Below are 20,339 nucleotides of genomic sequence, written 5' to 3' on the forward strand. Positions count from 1 at the left end.
AGATGGCAAAACAACAGGTAAGATGTGCATTCTGCATCTGACTGAACTGCACTTTACAGAAGTCAATTGAGCAAAGTCTCCAAACCCACTTGTGTGTAATTGTTTTTGTATTTCTGCTTAGGAGCCAACGGTTACCTCCTACAGGCGGGAGAGTTAGATTTTCACTGCTGTGCAGGAAACTGGAATCGTTGATATGGTCATCAGAAACAATGGCATAAAACTCACAGAGATTGTTGGCAGACAACATTACATTTAGAAATATTCACAATGTAAGCATAACTATTTCTAGAGTCCTGAAACAACATCAAGTCAGGATGAAGAAGTTGTCCCCTTTGAGAGGAACTCTGGACAAGTCAAGCAACTCAGGAACCAATATGTCCAGGTAAGATGACTACAAAATACAGAACTGGTTTTGAACAAAACCAAAAAGGGCAGAGGCACACAATGGCATGTTTTTAGGTATAATGTAAACTACCGTAATAGCCTAACTCTTATGTTGCCTTGTGGATATAATTTGAGAGAGTCATGGAGATTGAAGCCAGGCAAACACCCCACATATTCATCATTGTGGATGAGGCTGGTTTCAACTTGGCCAAAACACGGCGTCGAGAAAGGAATGTGATTGGGAAAAGAGCCACAGTGGATGTCCCAGGCCAGAGGGGTGCCAACATCACAATGTGTGCAGCAATATCCTCTGATGGATTGCTGTTACACAAACCGCTAATTGGGACATACAACACCGAGCGTCTCATTACATTCCTGGAAGACCTCTATGGAAGGGTTGTACCAGGTGAGGAAAGGGTTGCAGTGAGGCGAAATCAGACAACGTTTGCAATTGTATGGGACAATGTGGCATTTCACCACTCCCATGCAGTCACAGAGTGGTTTGCAGCCCATCATAGGATGGTGTCACTTTTCCTCCCACCCCACTCTCCTTTCCTCAACCCCATAGAGGAATTGTTTTCGTCATGGAGGTGGAAGGTTTATGACCACCATCCACATGATCAAATGTCCCTCCTGGACGCAATGAATGCTGGATGCCTGAATATATCTGCAGAAGATTGCCAGGGATGGACCAGGCATGCAGAAATATTATTTCCTAGGTTTATTACTCAAGATGACATAAGATGTGACGCGGATGAGAACCTGTGGCCAAATGCAGAAGAGGGTTGACTAGCATTGGTACTGTATCTGCATCGGTAGATGGTGTATATACACATTCTTGTATTTTGGAATCTCTCAATGCCAAAAAATGACATAAAACATATTGAAGCATATTGCATCATGTCTGATTCATTCCTGTAACATATACTGCAGTGGATTCTAAACAGTAGAGAGGTGTCATTCTTGTTGTGTAAAGACATTTTACAAAAGAAAACATTGTGTAATGCTACCTGTTGTTAGTGTTTTTTAGGTCATTGTTTTATGAGTGACAAAGTGTGCTTATTGGGTGACAAACTTTGCTAGTGTTATGAAATAATTAGTTGATTTGAGACATGTATGAAGTGTTTTGGTAGCATTGGATGTGAAATGAACTGCTGTGCCAAGCTGAAAGTTGGTTAGGAGAACCGTGTGAAGAGTTTTGAAAAAATGACCTAAGTATTGAGAACTGGGTCCTAGCGATTGTAAAAAACTGTGACAAAAAGAGTAAGAAGAGGATGAAACTTACGTTGTACCAGCTCTGGCTCTTCTGTAGACAGCGAGGAGCGACGCAGAGTGGAAAGAACAAAGACAATTGTAAGTCAATGAGACAAGAACACAACAACACTTGGCCACAGGGCTCTATATCATAAACACATAGGCCAGGGGATGATGAAAACAGACAGTGGGTATTTATAGAAGGTGTAAATGTCAACCTCTGGGTGGCCACCTCCTACCATAAACACAGGCCTCCGCTGATATCCAACAGAGTTATATCCCTTTGAGCTTGTCACATATTTTAGCTGGCCTTTTCATTGATTTCTGGGCCTCACAAATGTTAATTTACATGGTTATTTGCTAAGCAGATGGTGGATTGGGGTTGGGTGTGGTACAATATGTTCATCTTTGTTTCTAAGCGTTTATTTATTAATGATTTAGAGTTGCTTCTAAATGCTTGTGTATGGAGGTGAATTGTGTACTGCTGTGTGTTGTATATTTTCTACCAGCAGAGGGCAGTATACACACGGTTATTGGAAGCACCATGATAAGAGTGTTTATTCCAACCATAACTCACCTGCTTCTGTTTTATGGGGCTATAAAGAGAGTGTAATATGTCTCAGCATTGTGATCAGAGAGGGATTCATGCTAGGGACCATTCAGTAGGTGGAGAAAGGGCAGGATAATCAACCATGATTTTAGTGGTTAAAAAATGTGACAGCTTCCTCTTGATGCCATTAAAACATAAATAATAATAAACTTAACCAGGCAATAACAAAATAGGTGGTTTATAATTTCAGCGAAAACATACAAGAAGCATACCGGTGCGAGACTACTATTGTAAATCAATCCTTTGGAGATGTGAATGTAGATCATGTTCAAATATTTCCGCTATCAGATAAGCGTGTAGCGTTTCCTGTCTGAGAGTTGTGAGGCCCCAGTCATGTCCCTGGACTCTGGGCTCTGACGTGGACAGGGATAATCTCCTCTGAAGGTGAAAGAGGCATGAGAGAGAAGATTTAAGCTTTAAGGTGTCTGCAAAGTGTGTGTGTGCATGCCATTGGGCAAGTGTTTTGGAGTTTGTGTAATTGCATGTTTGTAAGTGCATCTTTATAGCCTACATGTGTGTAATTTGCATGAGTGTCTAAATCAAATGTTTGCCTCCCCCACGAAGCACATTTGTGTCTGGGTAAGTGTGTCAGCAGCACTAAGAAGCAGGTTAACACCCACTGATTAAGTAGACCGCGTAACGGAGAGAGCTTGTGTACGGTAGTAGTGTCTTGGCCTGGATTCCCCTGAGGATCAGAAAGGCTTGGAACGACTAACTACTTTACACATCCCAACCAACCAACCGGACCAAACCAGAACTGACCAGCGCTAGCTATAACCCAGACAAACCTATCAGGTATAACCCCCATATCTTCAAACAACACTAGAACAACAATCTAGTTCTAAGGAACAGAACTGAGCAGGCCTGATCCACCCAGTACAACAGGCCTAAAGAAAAACCTGAACTAAACATTCTTGTGGCCAAGAAGACCCACACAGAACTGACTCGGTTATTCAGATTTAAAAAGATGAATGTCCTCAGGTGATTGACCATGGTTATTATTATTATTTATTCATTATTATTATTTATTCATTATTATTATTAATTGTTCAACTTTTAGAGGGCTTTTCATTACAATCTCAAAGTGCTTTCAGCAACAACAATATTATATATTATTTGAAATGTTTATGTTTGAGTCATTTAGCAGACGCTCTTATCCAGAGAGATTTACAGTAGGGAGTGCATACATTTTCATACTTTTTTGTACTGGTCCCCCGTGGGAATCGAACCCACAACCAACTGCTAAATTCCACAATCCCACAACTACTAAAACCCACAACCATGCCCTACCAACTGAGATCTTATATCAACATTTTGATATATAACATTGTACAAAAGGAGTGACTTCTATTTCCTCAGAAACAATCATGACTTGACTTCAGTACATCTTACTGGTGAGACTCTTGGCAAACAGCAGTGTTTGTAATGGTGGTCCAACTAACAGGTCTTCAGCAGAGAGAACACTTTAAGGAGGGAGAAGAGAGAGGAGAGGAAGAAGTTCTGGTCTGAGAGAGGAGGCAGAGACAGCTAGGGGCGATGACTGACATCACACATTTACAGAGGAGGGGAAGAGGAGGTCACTGGTCAAATAGGACTAGAGGGTTAAAGGGCAAATGAAAGCAAAAGGAAATGCTTACTTTAATCAGGTTTAGTCTGTTATACTGAAAGGAAATGCTTACTTTAATCAGGTTTAGTCTGTTATACTGAAAGGAAATGCTTACTTTAATCAGGTTTAGTCTGTTATACTGAAAGGAAATGCTTACTTTAATCAGGTTTAGTCTGTTATACTGAAAGGAAATGCTTACTTTAATCAGGTTTAGTCTGTTATACTGAAAGGAAATGCTTACTTTAATCAGGTTTAGTCTGTTATACTGAAAGGAAATGAATGACAAAATGAAGAGTTAACCAGCATGAAGGAAAGAGCTGAACAACAAGAGGGGAACAGGCTTGGGTTTTTATTTGCAAGTGTACTAACAGTACTAGGCCACCGCACTAAACGATCCAAGACACACTATTGTACTATCTAACTCTGCTTTCATGATGTGTCCATGTCTCAGTGTTTTGGTCTGAGATGGGTCTTCATGCTGAGTCTCTATGTACTCTCGCTTTAGTGCTGCTCACTGTTTATGGTTCCATAAACAGCCTCATTGATTGGTGACAGTGGGAGACTTAGCAAAGTCGTCAGCGGGCAGTCAGTTAGTTAGTGTGGGACCGCCGGCCCAGGTCCTCTACAGAGAGGAGCCCCTCTCTCTCCCCGCCTGCCTGTGTGTTATCTGGATTGCATTAGACTAGGGTGACAGAGCTCACGTTGCCTGGGCAACTGCACAAAGTGCCAGGGTCATGTGACTCCTGCTGACCACGGGCCAGGGGATCATGTGGGGCCAGAGAGGGCTGGCACTCGGCCACACCACGGGCCTGAGGGGTGATGTCATCGACTGGGCGTGCTGTGAAATGGGCCGGACACCACCTGAACACCAACTCAACTGACTGAATGTCACTTGGCTCCCATTAACATCATCCTGTCTGCCTGTCTCATAGTCCGTGACAAAGCTGAATGCAGCCGATTGCAGAGAATGTGCTGACGTGCATCAAGGGGTCCTTACTAACTAATCCATGACACACGGACTCTGCTGCTGTCTTGCGTGAGGAGAGGAGCGGTGTATTCTGGGCTTGTGGTGCGAGGCAGAGAAAAGGAGCTTCTGATGTAGAAAGCTCTAGTCTCAGGATTGATCAGAAATTAATGTCACACAGGAGTGGTGGAAAGGGATTCAGAAGGAATTTTACAGTGCCCCCCCCTACCCCCGAAACGTGTCTGAAAGCCAGCAGTCCGGCAGGGAGGAAGATGAGAGGAAGGGCGGCAGGGAGGTAGAGGGGGGTAGAGGAAAAGGTCATAGCAACATGGATGCCATCTGGAGTGTGTTCAGATGGAAGATGTGGGTGGAGGGGGGGGAGGCACACGACAGCTCACAAGACACGGAGGTGAGGTGGGGGTGGGGTGGCGGTGTAAAGAACAGAAAAGAGTAATGCTTACTTTGGAATGTCGCTTGTGAGACTAGCATGCATCAGGAGAAGAACAAAGAAATCAGAAACCAAAAAACTGCAAGATACAACAGCTGAAAGAACCAAAAAAAGATTTGAAAACAGTCAGTTTCAGATCACAGACATTTCATATGGCGGCAGTGAAAGTAAGAGAAAGCAAGCACTCTTTGTCAAGAAGAAAAAAGGATGAGAGAAGAGGAGAACACAATGACAACAAAAGCAACAGGCGTCTGACACCACAAGGACTGGGGAGCACTGTGAGCAGTGAGTGAAGGGGAAAACGGATGAGAAGTGAGAGAGCCGTGACCGCCAACTACCACTCTCCTTATCACTTCACAACAACAAGATATTCAGAGGAAATGACTAAATATATCACCCAATATTATCATGTTCATGTCTTGCTTGAGATGTAAGCCTAGTTACCCACAGTCAAAGCTCCTGTCCTTCCCTCTGCTACCTTACTCTTCAGTTCAGACGCTGATTAACGAGAAGCGAGACTACAGCCTCTTGACCTGCCTACTACCCTGTGTCAGAACGAGCCTTGCAGAGTTGAGATAGTTACAGTTAATGACTGAGTGCTGCGATGGAGAGGGCTGACTGAGCGCCCTGTCTGTGATTATTACAATGCCGCTCTGACAGGACTAGGGGATGGAGGGAGGGAAAGAGGGATGGAGGGAGGGGGGAGAGAGGGATGGAGGGAGGGGGGGAGAGAGGGATGGAGGGAGGGAGGGAAAGAGGGAGAGAGGGATGGAGGGAAAAAGGGATTGAGGGAGGTGATAGGGGAAGAATAGGGTGGATGTGTGGTATAAGCGTCTTTGCTGATGATAATGGGTCCTTATCTACAATTGATGTGCTGAGGGTCTCGTTACTTAGTCTATGATTGGCCATTTGTACCAGAGTGACAGTTGGATCTGACCTATAGTTTGATGATGGGAGTTGGACATTACCTTATCAGAGACAAAGCACTGTGTATCAGGAGTACATTGTACATCTGTAAATTGGAGCTACACGAGGATGGCATGTTTGATTTAGTATGGTGTGCCGATGCCGAGGTATGATGGGGTAAAATCAATTTGAAATGGCAAATAAAAAGCTGAATAAACCATGTCATTTCACAAGATATCACTATATCTCAACTCCTTCTTGTTGACTATTTCTTATAGAACATGTTTTATGGAATGCAAGTAGACAGAAAGACTTTACTGGAAACATCTGTAGCTTATCAAGACATTATGTCACGGGTACAAATGAATCCCCCTGTATCACCTCACCAGATAAGTGTTGATTTCAGATTGTACTGGAAGAGGTGTTCAGTGATGATAAAGATATCTTGCTGAACTGAAGTGATAGGCCAGGCTGACATGATTTATTTGTGAGTTGTGTGTTGAACAAGTCATTTTGAACTACACTGTTGAAGGTACTATTTGAGACTATGACCCTGATCTGTATTGTAGTGCGATTGTTGGAAAGAGGACTTTGATCCTGCACTGTGCTGTACTGTGATTGGTAAAATAGGACTATGATCCCGCACTGTACTGTGATTGGTAAAATAGGACTATGATCCTGTACTGTACTGTGATTGGTAAAATAGGACTATGACCCTGTACTGTACTGTGATTGGTAAAATAGGACTATGATCCTGTACTCTACTGTGATTGGTAAAATAGGACTCTGATCCTGTACTGTACTGTACTGTACTGTGATTGGTGGAATATGACTATGATCCTGTACTGTACTGTACTGTGATTGGTGGAGGTGGACTATGATCCTGTTTTGTGCTGTACTGTGATTGGTGGAAAGAGGACTATGATCCTGTACTGTACTGTGATTGGTAGAGGTAGACTATGATCCTGTATTGTGCTGTACTGTGATTGGTGGAAAGAGGACTATGATCCTGTACTGTACTGTGATTGGTGGAGGTGGACTATGATCCTGTACTGTGCTGTACTGTGATTGGTGGAAAGAGGAGAGCCCTGAGACAGAGATGGTCCACCTGCGCAATGAGGCTCACCTTGGAGTTCTTGCCTCCGCTGCGGGCGGACTGCAGAGAGTAGGTTCGCTGTACCACTTGCTCGGGGGTGGAGGGGGACTTGTCAGAGTGGTCAGAGTGGCCCTTCTCCACCATGTTCTCACCAGGCTCCAGGCTCTGGGGCGTGGGCGAGCGTGAGCGTTTAGGATGCAAGACGGGCGAGCAAGCGGGAGTGCTCCTGTTGGAGTTACTGGCAGTGCTGGTGGTGAGAAAGAGACAGAGAGAGGGAGAGAGATTATTAATTCTACTTCTTAATTACAGTTGTGCTTTGGCAAAGTGGGTGGGGTTATATCCTGCCTGTTTGGCCCTGTCCTGGTATCGTCGGATGGGGCCACAGTGTCCCCCGACCCACCCTTGTCTCAGTCTCCAGTATCTATGTTGCAATAGTCTATGTACTGGGGGGCTAGGGTCAGTCTGTTATATCTGGTGTAATTCTCCTGTCTTATCTGGTGTCCTGTGTGAATTTAAGTATGCTCGTCGTGCTGCTTCTCCAGATTCAACTGTTCTGCCTGCGGCTAGGGAACCCTGACCTGTTCACCGGTCGTGCTATCTTGTCCTGGACCAGCTGTTTTCGACTCTCTCTCTCTACCGCACCTGCTGTCTCGACCTCTGAATGCTCAGCTATGAAAAGCCAACTGACATTCACTCCTGAAGTACTGACCTGTTGCTCTCTCTACAACCACTGTGATTATTACTTGACACTGTTGGTCAGCTATGAACGTTTGAACATCTTGAAGAACAATCTGGCCTTAATGGCCATGTACTGTTATAATCTCCACCCGGCACAGCCAGAAGCGGACTGGCCACCCCTCAGAGCCTGGTTCCTTTCTAGGTTACTTCCTAGGTTCTGGCCTTTCTAGGGAGTTTTTCCTAGCCACGGTGCTTCTACATCTGTATTGCTTGCTGTTCGGGGTTTTAGGCTGGGTTTCTGTACAGCACTTTGAGATATCAGCTGATGTACGAAGGGCTATATAAATTCATTTGATTAATTGATTGATCATGAAACCACATATTCTGCACTGTTTGTGAATGTAGGGCCGGAGCAAAACCCATGACAAAAAAAGAACAGACATTACATTAATAACACTGAGGAACTAATTGTAGAACTCTTCAGTTAATATAAATACCTTATTGAAATGTAAGCCATGTAAATTATGCGAATGTGTTACCGTCCCACAGGCAATGCTAGGCCTACTAGAGTAACATGCAAAGACTGAGGCCCATGCTTCCATTCATCCCCAGAGTGAGTAATCACGTTACATCACGGCAAATAGTCTTGAACGCCACCCACTAACACAGTTAATAACAACAGCAGCTAGCCCACAAAACCCAGAGACCAATAACAACAACAGCAGCAGCTAGCAGCAGAGAAAATAGCATGGTCAAAAACAGATCACATTCTCTACCTCACTCATGAAGATTAGTGAAAACCATGCGTCAGATAATGGATATCATATCCTACTGCTGCTTATTGAGATGTATGAACAACAAACTGCATCTTTAAAGAGCCAGGAGAAACCTTCCCCCGGGGTGTACGTGGAAATACACACTGAAAAAGGATCATGTGAAAATATAGAATTATCCTCCTGACATTGACATTTAAACCTTTATCGGATAGCTTTTCTGCAATCCCATTTTCATGCTTTTCTAACTAATCTGGACAGATGAGAAGTCCATGAGCAGAGACTAAGAGTAACAGGGACAGTTAAGCAGCATGGTTATTATAATGTTGATATTCAGTTGAGTTATGGTGCAATAGTTCATTTGAACACAAGCTGAAAAGATTACCAGAGAACACTGTAGCAAGGGCTACAGTATCTCTCTCTCTCTCCCCCCCCTCGCCATCTCCCGCCTGCCCAATGGTCTCTGCTTCTGACTCAGTCAAACTCACCTGCCTTTGTTATAGATGAATGGATAGAGGTAGAGAAACATGCAGCACTAATATAAGAGGAGAAGAGGACGAGAGGAGGAGAGGAAGATTAGAGGAGTGGAGCAGGTTAACCTGTTTATTATGTTCCGCCTCTGAGACCAGCCTGCACAGGCAACATCCCAAATGGCACCCTATTCCCTTTATAATGCACTGCTTTTGGTCAACGGTAGTGCACTCCATAAGGAACTGGGAGCCATTTCGGATGCATCCAGAGAATCCCAGGGAGGCTCTGTCTGCAGCCAGGATGGGCACTACTCACAATGAAGACGGAGGTATCAAAAGGCCTAGCTGTCTGTCAGTGATCTGTGTGGCTGGGCGCCGGACAGCCCCGGTTACTTGACGTGGCGTTATGCAAACCCATTAAGTCATGGCCAGCCAATGGTGTATGTACCTCAAAGAAAAGAAGTGAAGCAATTATACCATTCTACTGTTTCAAAGAAGCCCTGCATGCAGTGTAGACTAAATCATAGTGAATAGTACTGGTGGCCGCTGTCTGCATGGATACATACCAGGTGCACTGTGCTCTGCAGTACCCAGAGCTGATCTCTCATCTAACTAATGGGATGGATGGATGGATGGATCATCAGCTCTGATAGAGTACATTGTGGTTACAAACAAATTATGTGGTGTTATGTGATAAGCAAAAGTGTGTTTGTGTAGAGTACATACTGTATGTACTGCAGGTTTTTGGAGAACTGACTGTATGCACACATACCTATTGCATAATACTTCAACATACAATCATAGAAAATGATGATTCAGCATATGTTTGAGCATTTGTGAGTACAGGCCTATGTATCTGTATACAATGTGTATGTACTGGTATATGTCAATGTACACATGTAAAACTGCACAAGATGTATATGAAATGTCTCACAAGCTGCCCTCATAATATGTAGTGTTGTGGTATCAGTGAATAATGTAGTGAGCTGGTACAAAGCAGAGGACACTGCTATTTCTCCTGCATGTTAATCAGTGTCTGAACCCAGAGTCTGTCTGAGATACACACACATTATGCAGACAGACACACACGCACACACACACACACACACACACACACACACACACACACCACACCACACACACACACACACACGCACACACACCACACCACACCACACCACACACACACACACACTGCAGCAGCACACACATAAACAGAAGTATGCACCTACACACTCACAGGACGCAGATGTACCTGGGCGGACATTGACGCAGACACTGACACACATGCACACAAGTACACACAGAACAGTTCTCATATGCCAGTGGGCTGTGTGAGCTGCATCATTTTTCATGTCACATCCTGGGTCAGTTACTAATGGTCTCACTCACTCGGGTTTCATCAGATCCACAGAACCAGACAGAGTTAAGATCTGAGCTGAGCACACAGGACACACCGTACTAGAACTACCCAGTCAGATATCTGCCAGTCATCATCATCACCTTTGCCTATGGGTTTATAACCCCATTACGGCCAGTCCACTCCATAAGTGGAATGGCTTTGACTGACCACAGGGTCATAATGATCACAGGCCCTGACACCTGCTGTCAGCTCTGTTATCTGTCATCTGATTGGATAGAAGCCTATGTACCCGTCTTTGAAAATATTAATTATGAACCTAAGCCGACTAATATTGCACGCCCAGAGAGCCTAAACGCATTGAAGGCGTTTTAGATTATTTATTTTTTTAGAACAGTGCAGCCAGTTATCATGAGCGTTCAGAGTTGGATCACACGTCAATCAACATGATAAAGGCAGCCAATAACAGCCCATAAATCCTCAGCATATAAATGGAGGTTTGATCAGCTCATTCCCAGTAGTGTGTGTCTTTGCTCATTAGACAAGACCAGGTACACATGCTGCTAACATGTACGGTCAGACAAGAGAGTCATAGGCTTAGCCAAATGAAATCAAATGTTATTTGTCACGTGCTTTGTAAACAACAGGTGTAGACTAACAGTGAAACGTTTAATTATGAGCCCTTCCCAGCGATGCAGAAAATAAAAAAATACACAAACTACAACGGGTTACTTTATGAACCAAACGTAACGTGTGTGACAGACCATTACACATTCCTGTCAAGTTAATTGTCTCTCGTTTGTTCAGCACGAGAGGAGAGGACAGTTGCATGGGTGGTAAAAATGGCATCCTACTAAAGAACAATAGAGACAGCTGTTTCTGGATGTTGGCCTATACCTGAAGCTGACCCAGAACAATAACACAAAACATTAAAGTAGCTGCACCATTTGTATACAATGACAAACATTTATGACACACTTTCCAATGCAACAACACTACATACTAGGTGAAGGAGTGTAATGGGTTGAAATGAGTGAGCATAGAATCCCTTTATTACCATGGGAACCCGTTGCATGTCATGGTAGGGGAATGCTCCATCCACCACCCCCTCCACTCCATGAAATGCCTTGTGTGGACATGTGGTGGATATGGTTATAGTGACTCGTAAGAGAAAAAGATGCTTTTGTCACTTCTAGGTTAGACTACTGCAATGCTCTATTTTCCGGCTACCCGGATAAAGCACTAAATAAACTTCAGTTAGTGCTAAATACGGCTGCTAGAATCCTGACTAGAACCAAAAAATTTGATCATATTACTCCAGTGCTAGCCTCTCTACACTGGCTTCCTGTCAAAGCAAGGGCTGATTTCAAGGTTTTACTGCTAACCTACAAAGCATTACATGGGCTTGCTCCTACCTATCTCTCTGATTTGGTCCTGCCGTACATACCTATACGTACGCTACGGTCACAAGACGCAGGCCTCCTAATTGTCCCTAGAATTTCTAAGCAAACAGCTGGAGGCAGGGCTTTCTCCTATAGAGCTCCATTTTTATGGAACGGTCTGCCTACCCATGTCAGAGACGCAAACTCGTTCTCAACCTTTAAGTCTTTACTGAAGACTCATCTCTTCAGTGGGTCATATGATTGAGTGTAGTCTGGCCCAGGAGTGGGAAGGTGAACGGAAAGGCTCTGGAGCAACGAACCGCCCTTGCTGTCTCTGCCTGGCCGGTTCCCCTCTTTCCACTGGGATTCTCTGCCTCTAACCCTATTACAGGGGCTGAGTCACTGGCTTGCTGGGGCTCTCTCATGCCGTCCCTGGAGGGGGTGCGTCACCTGAGTGGGTTGATTCACTGTTGTGGTCATCCTGTCTGGGTTGGCGCCCCCCCCCTTGGGTTGTGCCGTGGCGGAGATCTTTGTGGGCTATACTCAGCCTTGTCTCAGGATGGTAAGTTGGTGGTTGAAGATATCCCTCTAGTGGTGTGGGGGCTGTGCTTTGGCAAAGTGGGTGGGGTTATATCCTTCCTGTTTGGCCCTGTCCGGGGGTGTCCTCGGATGGGGCCACAGTGTCTCCTGACCCCTCCTGTCTCAGCCTCCAGTATTTATGCTGCAGTAGTTTATGTGTCGGGGGGCTGGGGTCAGTTTGTTATATCTGGAGTACTTCTCCTGTCCTATTCGGTGTCCTGTGTGAATCTAAGTGTGCGTTCTCTAATTCTCTCCTTCTCTCTTTCTTTCTCTCTCTCGGAGGACCTGAGCCCTAGGACCATGCCCCAGGACTACCTGACATGATGACTCCTTGCTGTCCCCAGTCCACCTGGCCATGCTGCTGTTCCAGTTTCAACTGACCTGAGCCCTAGGACCATGCCCCAGGACTACCTGACATGATGACTCCTTGCTGTCCCCAGTCTACCTGGCCATGCTGCTGCTCCAGTTTCAACTTCCACCTGACTGTGCTGCTGCTCTAGTTTCAACTGTTCTGCCTTATTATTATTCGACCATGCTGGTCATTTATGAACATTGAACATCTTGGCCATGTTCTGTTATAATCTCCACCCGGCACAGCCAGAAGAGGACTGGCCACCCCACATAGCCTGGTTCCTCTCTAGGTTTCTTCCTAGGTATTGGCCTTTCTAGGGAGTTTTTCCTAGCCACCGTGCTTCTACACCTGCATTGCTTGCTGTTTGGGGTTTTAGGCTGGGTTTCTGTACAGCACTTTGAGATATCAGCTGATGTACGAAGGGCTATATAAATAAATTTGATTTGATTTGATTTGATGTGGTTCTTATGACTAGTGAGCGACAATGCATGGTGAATTGTGGATAAAACCGCTAAAAAGCCTTACCGGCTCCTCGCTCACACAATGAAGCACAACAAAGCACCTTCTATATGAATATTGCTATAGCAACTGGGTCTAGAGAGAATGTCTTTAAATATTCATAATATGCTTCTATATATAACCTACTGGGCAGAGACAGGCCTTCTGTCGAGCTTGGCCTTTTGGAGAGGGAGCGAGAAACAACACTATCATGGCAGACTTTGATTGAGGACTGGGTAGAACTGGGTAACCAGCAACTTTTCCCCTGCAACATTAGTATAATACTCAACGTGCCATCTAATGACACCATTTGCATACTGTTTTGAAGCCTGGCCTCAGAACCATACAACACCTTATTTCTGAACACCTCCAAGAAGTATAATATCTACTAATGTTCTAGTTACTTTAGACAGAAACAAAAGTTGGGATGTTGGTCGGGGAGAATGGATGAGCGTATACTGCAACCGTCTAGCAATCCAAAGGTTCAAGTCGCGTCAGCGACAATTGTAAAGTTTGAACTTTTCCTTCCAGCAACCCTAATTCTAAACTTAACCCAATTCAACTAACCTGCTACATAAATTATTCTAACTTTTGTCATTAGCTCTCCTTAACACCAAAATAAATTCTCACCATAATTCTCCTCTGTTGTTATGAAGCAACAACTAACCTGGTCTCAGAGGAAGACATAATACTATGCATTCTCCGCAATGTATGATAAGTTCATTCAAGCAACTCGCATGCTATTGTACAAACGGGTAAGACATATGATACCATTCGTAATCTCATTCCTAAGGTATTGTACAACCGCTATTCCATTCATAATGTAACCTAATGTAAAGTAATACATCATACTAAATACAGGGAACATTTACGTACCAAATCCTACGAATTGCCCTGAGACTAGATTGTGTGTGGAGATACAGTAGGTCCCTAAGGCAGGGAAGCAGCTGGGCTCATCTGCATTACAGCACCAGAAACAATCACAGTCCTGATTGTATTGTATGTAAGATAAGGTTGATAAGAACATGGACTGCACATACTGCAGCAGAATGACAAAACTATGCACTTGGACTGCCCATGGAACACAAATAGACCAAATATGGACCACACAAGCAAATGATGGTCAAAGAAAGAACACTGAGCAAAAAGATGCAGGCTTAAAAGCATTATAATGAGCTTGGTAATCTACACATGCCCAGTGAGAAAAGCAAATCAATCTGCTGGTGACACTTTGTTGCTGTCTTTTTGTAATGTGCTCTAAATCTCTGGGCTCAGGCTATCCAAACGGGGAGGGCAACGCTTCGCTTCACAATGCCCAGAGTTCCGGGCTGTTCCGAGGGGCCTTGTTCTCACTGACGCTTTTGCTGACCCTGGAAAATACCCATCTGGCAATGGACCTTGTGCTTCACCATGCTCCAAAGGGCAGGGGTGGACCGAGCGCAACGGCAACACACACACACACACACACACACACACACACACACACACACACACACACACACACACACACACACACACACACACACACACACACACACACACACACACACACACACACACACACACACACTGCAAATGGCTTCTCAAATGTCATACAAACAATTCACAGAGGTAAAATCCATATACTCCTACACACTCAAATCATGCATGAACATAGCTTCAAACAGCACAAACATTACATAAACACACCCACAAACATCACATAAACACACCCACAAACATCACATAAACACACCCACAAACATCACATAAGCACACCCCAACATCACATAAACACAACACAAACATCACATAAGCACACCCACACAATAAACACATTACCCGACTCCCAAACATCCCCAACTACCTACCTACCTACCTACCTACCAACCCCCCCCCCCCCCCCCCCCGGGGCCACAGAACTACAAGGCCGCCATATCAAAGCCGATTGACTGTCCCAACTCCTCACCAGTCAATCATAGGCACAACAGCATCCTTTACATTGTTCACAAACATCCAGCCTCCATTGGTTGCTGTGACGCACTCAAAAACCTCCATATCCTCATATAGAGAAAGGAGCAGCAAGGAGCTGTTCATCCAGCGACTCATCTGAGCTCTCCTTCTACTCCTCTCTCCCGGGAGAGAACAGAAAAAGAATAGAGAGAAGAAAAGAGAGAGAGCCCTGGGAGATTTCCTTTAGCAGGCTTAGGGCTCTGATCTCCTCCAGCCAGCGTGATCTCTTAATAACGAGCTAAATTACGTCCCCGTGACAACACTTGCCAAACGGGACAAGAGGATCGCTGGGCTGTTGACTGACACTCCCCTTTCACCCCCACCCCCATCTTCAGCACTGGAATGCAGCAGAAGTGTGTCTGTCTTTCTGCATGCAGACAGGCAGGATGCTCTCTCCCTCCCTACTAACCTGGTAGCCATGTAGACCCAGCTCCGATGCAGTCAGCCCCTTTTCAAGCCAAGGCTTCATTCAACCAGCGGGAGCCGCAGATGGGGGAAAAGAGGAGGGACAGGAGGCTGAGGGGAAGGGGGGAGGATGGGTTCCGGAGTATGCCAGGAGGATGAGAGGAAGCAGAGACAAGAGAGAGCGCAGAGCGTTCCCTTTGGAGAGTGTACTGAGGCTAGTGCACAGCCTATTTCTATCTCTCTGTTTCTATCTATCTGAGTCTGCTCCTTCCCTCCCTCACTCTCAGACTCCCCTCTCTCCTGTTCCCCTTGCGTTTCTCTGCACCTGACTGGTGCGTCCGCTATGTCTGCATCCAAGCAAGGGTGTTCTCGATTCTCGCAATCGCTAGTTTGATCCAATATTCACAGGCACACACAGAGTAAAAGTGTGAGGGAGAGACGGTGGCAGAGAGAGTCTGAGGGAGGGAGAGAGGGACAGAGAGTCTGAAGGAGGGAAAGGGAGAGAGGGACAGAGAGTCTGAGGGTGGGAGAGAGGGACAGAGAGTCTGAGGGAGGGAAAGAGGGACAGAGAGTCTGAGGGAGGGACAGGGAGAGAGGGACAGAGAGTCCGAGGGATTGAAAGGCTTTGCATTCTGCCACTGCTTGGTGCTCTGAGCCTGCTGGCCACTCAATTATTCATGCTGTTCATGAAGGGAGGGGCTGACATCACTGGTGTCATGATGTTGCCCTCTTTGGGTATAGCAAGCCCCATCCCCCTCTCCCTGCCTCCCCCTTGCCTCCATCAACTAGGCTGCTGTGGTCAGAGAGAGGTCATAAATTCCTGAGGAGAAGACCCTGCCACATGTCCACACTATAAGAGGCAGAGTAAATTTTCATAGAGCACAAAGGAATTTCTTCCACCTCACAGAACTTGAGTTACGAACAAATTTCATGTTCCGGAGAAAGTATAAAAGATTGGTGAAGAATCCAGCTACGAACTGGTCCGTTTGTTACAACTTGGGGAAGCTCATGAGAGACGGTGTGGCCACATGACCATAACGCTGTTTATATAATAGCCTCAGATATGAGGTTTACATCTAATTGTTGTATAAGATGAATGAGTGAGTATGATACTGTTTGTAAAATTGTGTAATATGATTTTGGACTGTTTAATGAAGGAAAATACAATTCCCTTTTGAGTTGAACTAAATAAGAGGACTGCCCATGAGCCCAGTTAGGGTCAGGCATCCTGGGACAGCCCCTTTTCTGCAATTCCCTTTTCTGCAGCTAGGAATTCGGTATCATTGAACGCGGAGAACGACAACCGCCGAAACATCCATTCTATAACAAATGAATGAATGTCACTCTGAACTATCCCCTCTAACCAAGACAGAGAGAGAGAGACAGAGAGAGAGAGAGAGAGAGAGAGAGAGAGAGAGAGAGAGAGAGAGAGAGAGAGAGAGAGAGAGAGAGAGAGAGAGAGAGAGAGAGAGAGAAAGAGAGAGAGAGAGAAAGAGAGAGAGAGAGCGAGAGGACAAAACTCTCCAACAGAAACAAACTTTTCACCAGCGATCAAGACAACACACTGAGCGTAAATACACTGCTCAAAAAAATAAAGGGAACACTTAAACAACACAATGTAACTCCAAGTCAATCACACTTCTGTGAAATCAAACTGTCCACTTAGGAAGCAACACTGATTGACAATACATTTCACATGCTGTTGTGCAAATGGAATAGACAACAGATGGAAATTATAGGCAATTAGCAAGACATCCCCAATAAAGGAGTGGTTCTGCAGGTGGAGACCACAGACCACTTCTCAGTTCCTATGCTTCCTGGCTGATGTTTTGGTCACTTTTGAATGCTGGCGGTGCTTTCACTCTAGTGGTAGCATGAGACGGAGTCTACATCCCACACAAGTGGCTCAGGTAGTGCAGCTACCTCAATGCGAGCTGTGGCAAGAAGGTTTGCTGTGTCTGTCAGCGTAGTGTCAAGAGCATGGAGGCGCTACCAGGAGACAGGCCAGTACATCAGGAGACGTGGAGGAGGCCGTAGGAGGGCAACAACCCAGCAGCAGGACCGCTACCTCCGCCTTTGTGCAAGGAGGAGCAGGAGGAGCACTGCCAGAGCCCTGCAAAATGACCTCCAGCAGGCCACAAATGTGCATGTGTCTGCTCAAACGGTCAGAAACAGACTCCATGAGGGTGGTATGAGGGCCCGACATCCACAGGTGAGGATTGTGCTTACAGCCCAACACCGTGCAGGACGTTTGGCATTTGCCAGAGAACACCAAGATTGGCAAATTCGCCACTGGCGTCCTGTGCACATGTGACAGACGTGACAGAGTCTGGAGACGCCGTGGAGAACGTTCTGTCGCCTGCAACATCCTCCAGCATGACCTGTTTGGCGCTGGGTCAGTCATGGTGTGGGGTGGCATTTCTTTGGGGGGCTGCACAGCCCTCCATGTGACTGCCATTAGGTACCGAGATGAGATCCTCAGACCCCTTGTGAGACCATATGCTGGTGCGGTTGGCCTTGGTTTCCTCCTAATGCAAGACAATGCTAGACCTCATCTGGCTGGAGTGTGTCAGCAGTTCCTGCAAGAGGAAGGCATTGATGCTATGGACTGGCCCGCCCATTCCCCAGACCTGAATCCAATTGAGCACATCTGGGACATCATGTCTCGCTCCATCCACCAACGCCACGTTGCACCACAGACTGTCCAGGAGTTGGCGGATGCTTTAGTCCAGGTCTGGAAGGAGATCCCTCAGGAGACCATCCGCCACCTCATCAGGAGCATGCCCAGGCGTTGTAGGGAGGTCATACAGGCACATGGAGGCCACACACACTACTGAGCCTCATTTGTTTTAAGGACATTGTTTTAAGGACATTACATCAAAGTTGGATCAGCCTGTAGTGTGGTTTTCCACGTTCATTTTTAGTGTGACTCCAAATCCAGACCTCCATGGTTTGATACATTTGATTTCCATTGATCATTTTTGTGTGATTTTGTTGTCAGCACATTCAACTATGTAAAGAATTTAATAAGAATATTTCATTCATTCAGATCTAGGATTCAGATCTAGGATGTGTTATTTTAGTGTTCCCTTTATTTTTTTGAGCAGTGTATATGTATTACTTGCAATTGTTCCCGAATGAGTGAGCGTTCATGTGCAAAGGATTAGCATTTCAATTGTTATAATTATCACTCTGTAGTGACTTCTTAGTCGACCCCCACTTCCCCTTTTGTCTAACAAGCCGCCATGCCGGTTTAGCCCACTAGGGCACATTCTCCTATAATTTCTTGTAACCATATTTACTGTTGTGTATTACTTAGTTATTAATAAATAAATGATTTAAGACAATTGATGTATAGATGACTCATAGTGAAGACTGGGTTCGTGCAGATAACCAACAATTTACGACATTTGGAATGAGACTAACGTGAGGTAAAGTAAATAATTAATTAATCAGAAGACTATGGAAGGTTTTATTAGGAAATTATAACCTTGTAATCTAAATATTTTTCCTTGGTGCCCCGACTTCCTAGTTAATTACAGTTACATGATTAATCCGTTGATCGAGTGATACTAATTACAGAGAATCTTTGATAAAAACTATAAGTCTTCAATTTAATGATAGTAAAGACACGACACTGGCCTCTCCTGAATTATACAACCAATCCCCAGAAGGCCCATTACACCCCAGAGCACACTGATATAACATTTACAACAAACATACAACACAGTCCATACACCCAAATCTACCTACAATGGACCATAAATCTAATGGTCCAATGTCGCCTACCGACCTGAAGCCATATGTCAAACTGCACTTCAAAGACAGTTCCATTTACACTTAGCCGTTAATCATTCTGTTGCAGTGAAAAAAATGCTTGCTATAGTTATTTTCACTTTGAAGTTATTTGCATTTGAAGTTACTTCTTTAAATACTGTAATCCTCGCTAAGAAAATGTTGTTTTAAATTGGCAAAAAGGTCATTTCACTTCAGTAAACTACATAGGCCTACCTAGCGTCACATAGGCTGCGTTTACAAAGGCAGCCCAATTTTTACACAAATTGGTATTTTGACCAATCACATTAGATATTTTCACAGCAGATCTTTTTCAGAGGTGATTTGATTAGTGGGAAAAAAGATCAGAATTGAGGTGCCTGTGTAAACATGCCCATAATGAACTTGAGTGTCTCCTCAAGATAGAGAACATGTAAAAATACCACAGGCGAAGTTGTGATTTATATATTTTTTCTCCAAAGCCTATTAAGGAGGTGTATGCTGCCTGGATACAACGTCCCACTAAGTCCATCAGGTCGAGCGGAAAACTTCCCCCACAGGTTCACACAAAAATAACTTATCCAAGGTGGTGGAACTCTATGTCCAAAGTTGGGTCACTCACATAGCCTAAATGCTGATGTAAAGTGGATTAAACACCTAACCTTCTCATGCTCTTAAATTTAAAAGCTGCATACACAAGGCTCTCTTGAAGATATCAAAAAGACCCATTTGTCAACTTTGTACTAACATAGTACAGCATCGGATATACTACAATGATACGCACCATATTTATACATGTCACACGTCT

At 44.8% G+C, this 20,339-nt stretch overlaps 1 protein-coding gene across 2 annotated transcripts in view; it reads right to left on the minus strand.

Moving 5' to 3' along the window:
- The window catches only part of LOC109905791 (protein Aster-B-like), a 122,317-nt gene that overhangs the window by 18,558 nt on the left and 83,420 nt on the right, over positions 1-20,339 (minus strand). For both annotated transcript variants that reach the window (XM_031791005.1, XM_031791006.1), the window contains 2 exons: positions 7,299-7,515; positions 1,670-1,690 (listed from right to left, as the gene is read on the minus strand). In XM_031791005.1, coding sequence (XP_031646865.1) covers positions 1,670-1,690; positions 7,299-7,515 — 238 coding nt within the window. The remainder of the gene's footprint in view (positions 1-1,669; positions 1,691-7,298; positions 7,516-20,339) is intronic.

The sequence above is a fragment of the Oncorhynchus kisutch genome, linkage group LG15 (assembly GCF_002021735.2).
Source record: "Oncorhynchus kisutch isolate 150728-3 linkage group LG15, Okis_V2, whole genome shotgun sequence".
NCBI classification, from domain to species: domain Eukaryota; kingdom Metazoa; phylum Chordata; class Actinopteri; order Salmoniformes; family Salmonidae; genus Oncorhynchus; species Oncorhynchus kisutch.